The following is a 12,528-nucleotide window of genomic DNA, read 5'->3' as shown; positions in this document are numbered from 1 at the left end:
TCTTAAAGTCACTGAGACTGATTCCCAGCAGGGAGTACAACATATCACCCATACCGTGAAACTACATGGATCTCTTACCATCAGCTTCTTTTGAGTGAATATACAGAAGTACAGCCAAATCAAGCTTTACAACTCCGTGAGGTAATTAGGTGGGTAAGCATAGATCTGTAATTAAATACCTTCACGGGAGAAGATTGATAAGGGATTTTTTTTTTCTTCCAAATATGTAGTCAACATATAGTCAAGCTCACTACTGTAGCAGGGAAGAGTGTATACAGTTGGAAGTCAGAATACCTGTGTTCCATACCCAACTTTACCACTTAGGTGCTATATAACCATTGGGCATTCACTTAACCTCTCTCTGTTTCCATGTTCCCATTTACAGATTGGGTATAATCATGCTTACCCATCTTTCAAAAAATCATTTTCAGGTCTGTGGAAGAAGAGAGGCATGTGCAAAATATTTTATTATTTATTATCTTCACAATGCTTCCCCAAGCTGATTAGCAACACAACCATTTTATCCAGATTAATTTTAAACCATCTGTTTTAGGGCTTGCCTACAGGATGGCGGCAAAGTGCATTAGAGGGGTGTGATTTGTAAAATGCTCTAACTGGCCCATGTAGACTCTGTTGGCACATTCTAAAATGTGTCAACAGGACAATTAGAGTGCAACATGTTAGTGTGTGTTACAAATCACACCCTTCTGGCATGCTTAGATAAGGCCATAGAGTCAAAAGCTCCAGGCAGGGATGCTGCTATGCAGAAGAGGAGCAGATACTAAGAAAAACCTTTGAAGAAGGCAGAAAGAAGCAGCTATTGAGCCAGTAAAGTGAAGTAACTTGCACTGGAGCTAAAACATAATTAGAAAAAAAACAGTACAAACTCTAAAGGAAGGAAAAATAGGAAGCATCATCAAAAACGCCAACCTAGCCTAAGAAGGAAAGAAGATGCCCATAGGCCATAGAATTAGGGCATTTTCTGTAACACCAATAAGCCACATTTAGGGTATGTCTACATTGCAATGTAAGCCTGGGCTGAGACTCAAGCTCAAGACTTAAACCTCTTCTGTCTAAATACAAATCTCTCAGACTCAGGCTTGTACTGAGGGTTCTAGGGCCTCACAGAGGTGGAAGGTCTGAGCCCAAGTCCAGCCAGTACCCCAGGTTCAAGCCCTACTGTTTTGCAGTGTGGATGCAGCCACATTGGACTTGGGCCCTGGGAATCTGCCATTGCTGTCCCACAATCCCACGGGATGGTGTTCTTTGTCCTTTCTATCCCACTTCCTATTCCAAGAAATGCAGACAACCTGCCTTTGCTCAACTACAGCTCAGTGTTTAGGCACTTCCATTTTATTCTGGCAGCTGAGCTGCAAACATTTTGAAGTCTGTGAAAGAAGAAAGGCATGTGCAAAACATTTTATTATTTATTATCCTCAGAATGCCGCTCTATGCCAATTAGCAACACAACCATTTTATCCAGATTAATTTTAAACTGACTGTTTTAGGGTTTGTCTGAACCTTTTCCTGAGTTTGCAATGGCCACCGACCAGAAGTCCTTTGCCAAGCATGCGGCTTCCTGGTTGAGGGAGCATAGTCAGGTTTTGGTGAATCTCTGGTGTGAGGTGAGCAAAACATTTGATATTAGTAAGAGTGCCGTGAATGATTATGCCTACCAGCAAATAGTAGAGCCCCCACAGAGCACTGGAAATTTACCAGACTAGTGACCAGTGCAGGGAGCAATTAAGTGGCTCAAGATAGAAAGCTGCAAAGCCAGGGACCAGAATTGCATTTCTGAGAAATTTATCATCTTGCCAGTTTTACAAGGACTTTGGCAGTGCTGGGTACTGCATCTCACATGGAGCCAACAGTGGTGTATGATGACCTAGTCAGCTGTGATGGTGACCTGCTGACCCCAGAATCTAACATGGGAAGAGATGGGAGCCAACAGCAAGAGCCGGATGAGGCCATCAAAGTGACTCTGGTGATGAAACTGGTCCCTGAGGAGGCTTTGCTGCAGGAACAGCTAGCTGCAGCACATCCTGGGGCCATACTTGAAGGAACTTTCTGATGGCTCATTGGAAGAGCAATGCACCATGGAACTGGCAGCAGAAAAGGAAGAGGCAGAAGTTCCCCTGGATCTGGTAAGTTTTTGGCTCAGTTTTTGGATTTATTAATATAGTTATAGTTACAGCACAATTTTTAGCAAGGAGATTCTGGTTTGTTAAAAATAAGAACCTTATATTGCCTTCCCTGTTAACATGGTGCTCCGTACCTACTCAATGGTGTAATACACCACCTGCAAACAGTCAGCTGGAGGCGGGAGGGAGGTTGAAATGTAGTCCATTTATAACGATACAGTAGGTCCATTTCAGTAGTCCATGTGGTTGATGTGTGATGAAATTGTTTGTCTGAAATACACCTGGGGGTTTGAATGCAGTCCAGCAATGTGCCAGAAATGGGGGTTTGGGTGGGGGGTGAGGAAGGCATTTAAAAATTCACAACCTAGGGTCAGCAATCAGTGTAGACACTTAAGCCCTGGGTTCTCAAACCCAAGGTTTGCTGACTCAAGTTCCATTAATCCTGGGCTTTCTTTGCAGTGTAGATGTACCCTTAGACTCTTGCTTTAGTGCTTTGTCAAAGAACTTCTTGTGGCTGCCCTTCAGAACAGGAACACAGCAGTGTCTGGCCACAGCTACTGATGTTCATTTGACAGAATATGCCTTATCAGGACCTTAGGGTTGTAGGCCTGATAGATAGCAGCTATGGAAGATTAAGTCCAACAGTCACAGTGTGTATGTATATATATATACATATTATATATATATTATGTATATAAATAAATAAATAAAATCAATGGATATGTCAGTCAAGAAAATCCAAACGTACACAGCACATAAAGATCAAAACATATTGTAGTACTGCCTGTGATGGGTTACTTAGACTTCTGTAAGGCATTTGACTTAGTATCGCATAACATTTTGATTAAAAAATAGTATGATATAAAATTAACAGGGCACACCTAAAATGGATTTAAAGCTGGCTAGCTGATAGGTCTCAACATGTAATTGCAAATGGGAAATCATCATTGAGTGTTTACTTGTGGATTCCCACAGGAATCTGTTCTTGGTCCTATGCTATTTAAATTTTTACCAGTGACCTGGAAGAAAACATAAAATCATCACTGATAAAGTCTGCAGATGACAACAAAACTGGGGAATGGTAAATAATGAAGATGACAAGTTACTAAAGCGCAGCGATCTGGATTGCTAGCTAAACTGGGAGCCGGCAAACAATATGCAGTTTATTATAGCTAAATGTAAATGTTTACATCTAGGAACAAAGATTGTAGGCCCTATTTACAGGATGGGAGACTCTATCCTGGGAAACAGCGACTTTGAAAAAGATTTGGAGGTTGTGGTGGATAATCAGCTGAACATAAGCTCCCAATGTGATGTTGTGGCCAAAAGGGATAATGTGAACCTTGGATGCATATAGAGGAAAATCTCAAGCAGAAGTAGAGAAATTATTTTACCTCTGTATTTGGTACTGGTGCCTCTGCTGCTGGAATGCTGTGTCCAGTTTTGATGCCCACAATTCAATAAGGATGTTGATAAATTGGAAAGGGTTCAGAGAAGAGCCACAAGAATGATTAAAGGATTAGAAAATTGAATTTATGGGACCTCAATCTGTTTAGCTTAACACAGAGAAGATTAAGGGGTGACTTAATTATAGTCTGTAAGTACCTACCTGGGAAACAAATAATTTAATAATGGGCTTTTCAATCTAGAAGAGAAAGGTATAACATAATCCAATGACTGGAAGTTGAAGCTAGACAAATTTAAACTGGAAATATGTCGTACATTTTTAACAGTGAGAGTAATTAACCATTGGAACAACTGATCTAGGGTTGTGGTGGATTCTCTATCACTAACAATTTTTAAATCAAGATTAGATGTTTTTCTAAAATATATTCTTTAGGAATTATTTTGGGGAAGTTCTATGGCCTGAGCTATGCAGGAGATCAGACTAGATGATCACAATGTTTCCTTCTGGCCTTGGAATCTACAAAACCAAATGAAGATGAAGGAGGAAAAGATGGAAAGTGGTAGCCTGATTAAGGAATTTTATTTTATTATTTTGTAAAGACCCACTCTACTGTGTTCTTTTAACAAATATTTTTATTTTACACCCTAATTAGTCAGACACTGGCCTGCTTTTAGAGGCCTAAAGATTGCTCATAACAAAGGAAATTGGTCTTTTACTTTTAGAGAGAAAATGTAATAAAATGTATACTGCCATCAAACAGGGGTTATTTCATGTGTATTTAGTGCTCAGATATAAAGTTGGGCTTCTTGACCTCTAAAATCAAATTAGAATGTTTCTCTCCTTCCTTAGTTACAGTTTCATAGTTAACAGCAGACACAAGATGAGGTAAAACACAAACAAGTTAGTCAGGCTAACGTAAAACTATGAGCTAAGTTTATATAAAAACAAGTGTTTATTAAAAAACCAAAACAAGAGCTGACCTATACACACACAATATAAAGAAAAATAAATAAATTTTGCAACCAAAACACAACTAGCCTTTACCCTTACTGCATTTCCATAAAATGTCTTCCCAAAACACTCTCCATATATTAGGTTCTTTCTACACTGCAAAATTTACTATGATGGGGCAATGTATTACAATATGATTGTGTGCCAACTACATTAATTTACAGCACAGTTCAGACCACATATGTGGGAAGAACCAAATCATGCTGGGACCATACTACAGAACCTGCGCCCCCACAAAGGCGCGACAATGCTGTATTATAAAATGGTTGTGTCCCTGCTGTATTATAACACATTGCTCCAGCACAGTAAATTCTGCAGTGTAGACAGGAGGTAAGCCATAGAAAAGGTGATGGTAGGGTTTATGGAAATAGATTAAGGTTTAGTAATTGGCTTCTTTTTCTTTACATGATTTTCCTTCGGTTTTGGGGGAATTTCCAATATCCCCCATTTAAGTCTTTCAGATCATTTCAGGAAGAAGAGGTTTAGATGCAACACTCCAAGCTCTCTAAGATATTCAGAATATTTCACCTTTTCTCTTCAAACCCTCCACCACCTTGCAGTTTAGTGCAGAAAACCAAACATCCTTTTGGTGTAGCTCTCGGCTCCTGACTGAATCTGAGGGGAATTAGATACAGAAAAATGATGCATTGAAGCTGCACCAGTGTGTTGCCACACAAACGTCATGTGGCCATATCTCCAGATTCTATAGCAGCTGGCTGCAACTCTCCTGCAACGCAAGCTGCTCAAATAAAAATATGACATTAAAGATTAGAAGACTGCCTACTGGAAAAATATTTAAATGGTCAGAACGAAACAAACATGTACCATCAATTGTTTTTTCTATTATATTTGCTACATATTGGAGATGTTTTTGTTAAACAAGGTCTTAACTCCTTTTTAGTTCATCTTCTCTTCCTACCTGATTCTTGAGTGAAGACACTAAGCTGTGTTTACAGCAGCATGCTGTTGCTTATGGAAATATATGTGGGGTTCCAAATTCAGCATTACTGCTCCATAGAAGGATCTGGTAGAAAGAAAAGATTGCCTGAGATAGGGGAAGCCCTTGTTTAAATTACACCTTAGAAATAACAGCAAAAGCTACCTTGGAAAGAAACAGAAAATGGTGTGGTAAGTAAACTGCTTTTGTCAAATGTTTACCCTGTCATGTAAAAGTCCTTCTTAAGAGATTTGTAAAGGAGGTTACCTTGATTTCTTGAGCCAGCGTTAGCCAGCGTACCCCTGGGAGATTGTCTAAAAACAATGCACTGCAGCTATCATAGTGCTGAGCACTGGGGCTGGCGTTCGAGTTGAGTCTGGCAGGCTGAATTGCTCGCTGGAAGAACAGGTTGAAAAAATGATCCAAGCGGGAAACGTTTTCCACCTGGCAAAAAGCACTGAACAAACATGAACTGGAAGTTAAAATAACATTTCAAGACTGGTACCTTGTTTGTATAATCCTCTATGCTATAGTAGATGCTTTAAAGCAGGATACTCCATTTGGATTAAAACAAAAAACAAACAAAAAACCCCACTCAGTGTTAAACAACAAAAAACACAGGGTTGTTACCCAGAATAAAAAATAGGTTTGCTAGGAAAACAACTGGTACTTCGTAATACCAATAGTTCTGCAGTTTACCTCTTACAGCAAATTGCAGATTTTGAAATAAGGCTCTAAATGACATTCATCTCTTTGGTGGCCTGGCTGACTCTACCTGCTCCTTTTCTTTAGGACATTTAATGACTTTTTAACATACCTGCCATTGTTGACTATTGTTTAACTGATGTCAACCAAAACAATTTTAAATAAAGATTATACTATAGCATGTTCTTCATATTACCTTCAGAAAATGAGAACAAAATTCTACTATTCCAAATGTCTCCTAAAATTGTACCAAAATAAATTGATTTATCCATCTTATTCAGTGTTTGATTCTTTTCTGAGATATACTGACAGCTGTGTACATGTATCTGAACATTGCCCATGTATAAGAAGTGGTGTGTGCATACTTATTACAGTAAACATGAGCCCTGATGTCATTTGTTCTAGGCAGAATAACTTGATAACATTTTTTTTTTGCTATTTAACACAGGAATAGAAATAACTATTATGATTTTCACACTGAAATTATACTAACATTGGCCCTTGTCATTATTATTGAAAATTGCAGTAGCACTCCAAATGTGCTAGGTGATTTCTGAACACAGAGGAAGACAGTCCCTCCCTCAAATAAAAGTTAAAATTATGGATTGTACATTTTAGTAAAAATCTAATAATCTGATCCACCTAAAAGTCTACAAGAATAGGTCCCAGGGGCTTCAATGGACCTTCTGACATGCCTAAAGTTACGCACACAAGTAAGTCTTTGCATGATCAGGACCAAAGCGATTTAAAAAATAAACAACAATAATAAAAAAAATACACCTCTACCCCACTATAACGTGGTCCTCAGGAGCCAAAAAAATCTCACTGCCTTATAGGTGAGACCACGTTATATCGGGTTCGGTCTGGTACAGCACAGCGTACTGGCAAGAGCCGGTACGCTGTGCCAGACTGGACCGGACTCCCCTGTGGTGATTTAAAGGGCCCGAGGCTCCACACAAATTCGGATATAACATTGCAAAGCAGCAGGTCTCGGGTGGCGCTTTAAAGGGCCCGGGGCTCCCCACTGCTTTACCATGTTATATCTGAATTAGTGTCATATTGGGTCGCGGTCTTTTGGGGTAGAGGTGTGCTGCTTATCAAAGAAGGTTAAAAGAATTTTATTAGTGTAAGGTTGGAACAAAAACAGACAACAACATACAGACATTAGGCTTCCAGTGCTATAGAATCCAGTGCAAAGCCATGTAAATACAAAAAAGCAAAACACTTGGTATAGACGCTTGCTCTGTCTGAGAGTTAACCTCAAAATTAGCTAATAAAAACATATCCTTTGGAAGCACTTACCTGTCCAAAGAACCATACATAAATTTTAAGGTTCTCACAACATCTGTAATCATGTTCCTTAGCTGAGAAAGAGGCACACTAGCAAAACAAAACAAAATAAAAAAAAAACACTTTAAACTGTGTTTACAATATGGTGAAATGCATCACGGATCAAGAGAGGGTGAATTTCTTTATTGCTGCTGGCCTCACTGATTCACAAAATTAGAACAGCCTGTCTCCACTTCATAGAAACTAAGAACGGAATAGCTCTATTAGGTCATTCAATGTATTTCACTGCTGATGCTATGTTCTTGACAGTACATTTTCTAGTGTCTTATCTGGTCTAGTTTTAAAAACCCCAAGAGACTGAGCTTCTATCACTTCCTTTTGGAAAATACTCCAACACTTCTCAGCAACTATTTAATACCAAAGCGCTGTACTGAGATCCCTTATTTTTTGACAATTCATTTTACAAAATAGACCCCAAACTATTTTACTAGTATAGCCTGATGTGTTATAATAAGTAAAAAAATAATACAATTGTCAAAAGGAAAGGCATATTTGAATCAAGTTTATTTGCTTACTAACCTGCAAAGTTCAGTCCTTTATAATAAGTAGTGTTGATAAGCAGGGTCCTACAATAACAGTAAAACTTAGCATTTCATAGAGTTTGTAAAACAATTATGCCTCAGAACATCCCTGCCAGATGGGACTTCCTTTTCCCCTGCAGGGTCTGCTCCGGGAGCAGGGTCAGATCCACCTCTGGGAACTTCTCCTGGTTGCAGGGAGTTCTGTGGCTGCTGGCTGGGACAGACTCTGACCCTGGTGGGAGACTGCAGCCCCAACTGTCACCTCCCTCCCCAACACATGGAGAGGCTGCGGCCCCAGCTGTCAGCCCCTGACCTGGGTGGAGAGGCTGCGACCCAAAGTATCACCCCTCCCTCCAATGCACAGAGGCTGCAGCTTGAGCTGTCATCCCCTCCCCCACACAGAGAGGCTGTGACTTGAGCTGCCACCCCTTCCCTCCCTGAAGAGATTATGGCTCAAGCTGTCACTCCCCCTTGCGGAGAAGCTGCAGCTCAAGCTGTCACCCCCCACTGCAGAGAGGCTGCAGACCAGGGCATCCCAGAGGATACAGGGGGCCTCGGGCAAAGCGGGGGAGCTGCGGCACTTGTACTCACCAGCAGCGGTCTGGTCTTTGGCAGCATTTCAGCAGCGGGGGGCCCTTCAGTCGCTCCGTGTCTTTGGCAGCACTGAAGGGCCCCCCACCGCCGAAATGCCAGGGGAGACCCGGACTGCTGCTGGGCCAGGGCTCGCGGGGCCCGGGGCAAATTGCCCCACTTCCCCCCCCACTCTGGGTGGCCCTGCTGCAGACCCAGCTGTTAGTCCCCGACCCAAGCTGGAAGCTGCCGGGAAAACATGGACGTATGGTAACCCACCTTCCCATCCCTGTGACCTTCACTTCTGTGCAGCTGCTGGTGGTGGTGCTGAGTTTAAAGCTTGGCGCCCGGCCAGCAGCTGCTGCTCTCTGGCTGCCCAGCTCTGAAGGCAGCGCCCTTGCCAGCAGCAGCACAGAAGTAAGGGTGGCAATCCCACAATCCCCTACAATAACCTTATAACCCCCACAAAACCCTCTTTTGGATCAGGACCCGCATGATTACAATAGTGTGAAATTTCAGATGTAAACATCTGAAACTGTGAAACGGACTATTTTAAAAATCCTATGACCGTGAAATTGACCAAAATGGACTGTGAATTTGGTAGGGCCCTACACATACACTACATACTGTGACAAAGCTCTGTCCTTGTCTCCGTGGGTCCCGCACTTCCTGGCAGATTTCACTAGCCTCAAAGGCTCACTGTGACCCTCCACGTAGCCCTTTTCTCTCTAGGGACAAGGGTCACAGCTTACTGAGCCATTTTCATCATAAGCCAGCAAGGGAGGTGAGGAGAAGCTACCCCCGCCCTTGCACAGTCTCTGTTGTCTCCCAGTCTCAGTGATTAATTCAAGAGTAGGGAAGGGGGGAGCCCGGGTCTGCCCTCTACTCCGGGCGCCTGCCCAGGGACCCTAATAGTATCAGCTATGGTATCTGACTTTTTGGAAACAGGATGCGTACAATTCCCTGGACCACTTTCCACAGCAGCCCCAGCTCCTTTATATCTACTTCACCCTTACCTGAGGGCCTCCTTCCTTGTGCCTGAGATGGTTTGTACTGCTCAGTTCCTCCAACAGCGCAGCTTCCTCCTACAGCTCCTGACACCCACGCACACCTGACTAACTGGGAGGCTTGTAACTACGTTCAGCCAGTCCCTGAGTGGCATCAAGTGTATCAATCAACCCACTGTCTTCCCTGCCTTCTGGAAAGATCTTAATTAGCCCCAGGTGTCTTAATTGACCTGGAGCAGCTGCCATTTGCTTATCCTGGTAGCAAGAATTTGTTTAGCCTGTGGCTAATATATCTGTCTCCCACTACTTTACTATAGCCATCTGGCCTTGCCCCGTCACAATACTTAAATAGTAACATACAGTAACTCCTCACTTAACGTTGTAGTTATGTTCCTGAAAAATGCGACTAAGCAAAATGCTGTTAAGCAAATCCAGTTTCTCCATAAGAATTAATGTAAATGAGGGGGTTAGGTTCCAGGAATTTTTTTTCACCAGACAAAAGAATACACACACACACACACACACACACACACTGTACGTTTTAAACAAACAATTTAATACTGGTACACAGTGATGATGATTGTGAAGCTTGGTTGAGGTGGAGGAATCAGAGGGTGGGATATTTCCCAGGGAATGCCTTACTGCTAAATGATGAACTAGCAATTAGCTGAGCCCTCGAGGGTTAACTCTCACACTCTACAAGGCAGCAGAAATGGAGGGAGGGGAGCCAGTATCACAGACTGAGACAGACACACACAGAGTGTGAGTGTGTGAGATGCACATTTCCCATTATGTACACTGCTTTGTTAATTAGATCAGCTTGCTGAGGCTGCAGCTGCTGACAGCAAGCTCCCTCCATCCTTAGCCCTGACTTGTGTCCCCCCTCCTCTGTGGAAGATAGGGTAAGCGGGGTGCAGGAGCAGGGAGGAGGGGAACTCCCTGACATTATCCCCACCTCTTTCTCCCTCCCCCCCCCCCGCACACAGCAAGCAGGAGTCTTGGGGAGCAGCTCCAAGGCAGAGGGTAGGAACAGCACATGGCAGTGGAGGGAGGGACAGCTGAAATTGCTAGCCTGCTGGGCAACTGCTGCACAGGGAACTTAGGGGAGCGGGGAGCTGATAGGGGGAGCTGATTGGGGGCTGCCAGTCCACCCTGGTTCCAAACCCCCACCAGCTAGCTGCAATGGGCTGCTCTTCCTGCAAGCAGTGGACAAAGCAGGCAGCTGCCAAACAGCGTTAGAAGGGAGCATTACACAACTTTAAATAAGCCTGTTCCCTAATTGATCAGCAACATAACAATGAAACAACGTTAACCGGGACGACTTTAAGTGAGGAGTTACTGTACAATAGTTTTCCTTTAAGTGACTTACTTATGGTCACACAGAGATCAGTGGTAGAACTGGGAAAAAGAACTTGGGAGTTCCTGCCTCCCTGACCATGCACTGACTATTACTGTTATTTGTATGGCAGTAGCACCTACAGAGCCCAAATCAGGACTGCAGCCCCGTTGTGCTAAACTCTGTATACTCAGATAAAGAATAGAGTCCCTGCTGCAGAGAGATTACAATCCAAATCAGATACAGCACATTAACTATAATTTTCCACACAAATAGCAGTTTTCGTTCAGGGCATTTAAAGTATTCATAAAAGTCACTATTTTTTTCAGTGACAAACTAGTTCTGTCAAGTTCTTGGCAGTGATTTTCCATACACCGAAAGCTGAATAATTCCTACATAGATGCAGAGTTACCAGCCATACAACTGAAAATATAGCTCTATACATATATTAAATTGACATAAGAAAGTTACTATTCCCAGGTCTTTGCACATTTCAATCATCTTCTAAAAAATAAACATGCTATGCTTAACACTCACCTTTCTGCAGGAAGGCCAATCACAAGCAACTTGTCAGATTCTTTCCAGTAAACCACCTGAACCAGTTTCCCACATAAAAAAAGGGATGAGCTAGAAAAATAAAGCCAGAAGAAAATGTTTACTGAGGCTTTATATGAAGGGTCATCATTTATTCTGAATGTTAATATATAAAGCTTCATGCTCACTTAAATACTGAGTATTCAGCTGGGTCATACAATTGCATTTATAATTATGGAATTTGAAGTGCATACTCTACAAGTTATTTGTAAGGTAATCATCTACTGCACAGTAGATTTTTAAAACAAATTGGTAGGGATAATGGAAAAACATAACCCCCTTTGATTTCTCAGGCTAGAAAAATGCCTTCTGGAGTTACAAGGACAGCAGCCACTGAACCACTTTTTAACAGCTCTCCTCTGGTCCTTGCCTCCTCATTGCCTCTTCCTGATTTCTTTGGAGTGGCTATTGATAAGAGGGATGCTAGCTTTGTACTGCTAAACTGGGCCAGGAATAGACCACCAGATCTGGCACCAGAAGTATAAATATCTGAAGAAAATGTGTAACTGCACAGTAACATGCAGAGCATGCTGTTAATAGTAATGAGCTTATAGACAAGCAGCACTTCACATCCAACATATCTTACACACTACTATATAAACTGTAACTTTGTATGAGCTGTATGTACAGGGATTGGTTCTTCAACCACTGAAATGCAGTCATTTGTATTTAATGGTACAAAGCAGTACTATTGTACATAAAAGAGTTTCAGATAAGAAACACAGAATGCTTTTTCCAGTGGAAACTACAGGGAGAATTTAGCCAGGCCAAGTATAATGACCAAGACACCAGGGCTAAAGCCCCTATTGTTACAAAATGGGCCTTAGGACAAACTACCACAAATGGCGAGGACTTGCTTTATGTTCCAACCAAAAGACTCCTGAAGTAACTCCATGCCCCATATGGGAACCAAGTACTATGTCAGAGATGAATGCCATTATCTCTTTC

The 12,528-nt window shown here is 42.1% G+C and overlaps 1 protein-coding gene across 6 annotated transcripts in view; it reads right to left on the bottom strand.

The window, feature by feature from the left end:
* Nucleotides 1–12,528, bottom strand: part of INTU (inturned planar cell polarity protein) — a 96,433-nt gene that overhangs the window by 31,011 nt on the left and 52,894 nt on the right. For all 6 annotated transcript variants that reach the window (XM_045019350.1, XM_045019353.1, XM_045019349.1 and 3 more), the window contains exons 6-8: nucleotides 11,524–11,613; nucleotides 7,505–7,582; nucleotides 5,765–5,954 (exon numbers count right to left, since the gene is read on the bottom strand). In XM_045019350.1, the coding sequence (XP_044875285.1) occupies nucleotides 5,765–5,954; nucleotides 7,505–7,582; nucleotides 11,524–11,613 (358 nt within the window). The remainder of the gene's footprint in view (nucleotides 1–5,764; nucleotides 5,955–7,504; nucleotides 7,583–11,523; nucleotides 11,614–12,528) is intronic.

Source organism: Mauremys mutica, chromosome 5, assembly GCF_020497125.1.
Source record: "Mauremys mutica isolate MM-2020 ecotype Southern chromosome 5, ASM2049712v1, whole genome shotgun sequence".
Taxonomy (NCBI): Eukaryota; Metazoa; Chordata; order Testudines; family Geoemydidae; genus Mauremys; species Mauremys mutica.
The sequence above is the reverse complement of the archived record's forward strand: the minus strand, read 5'-3'. Positions and strand labels throughout refer to the sequence as shown.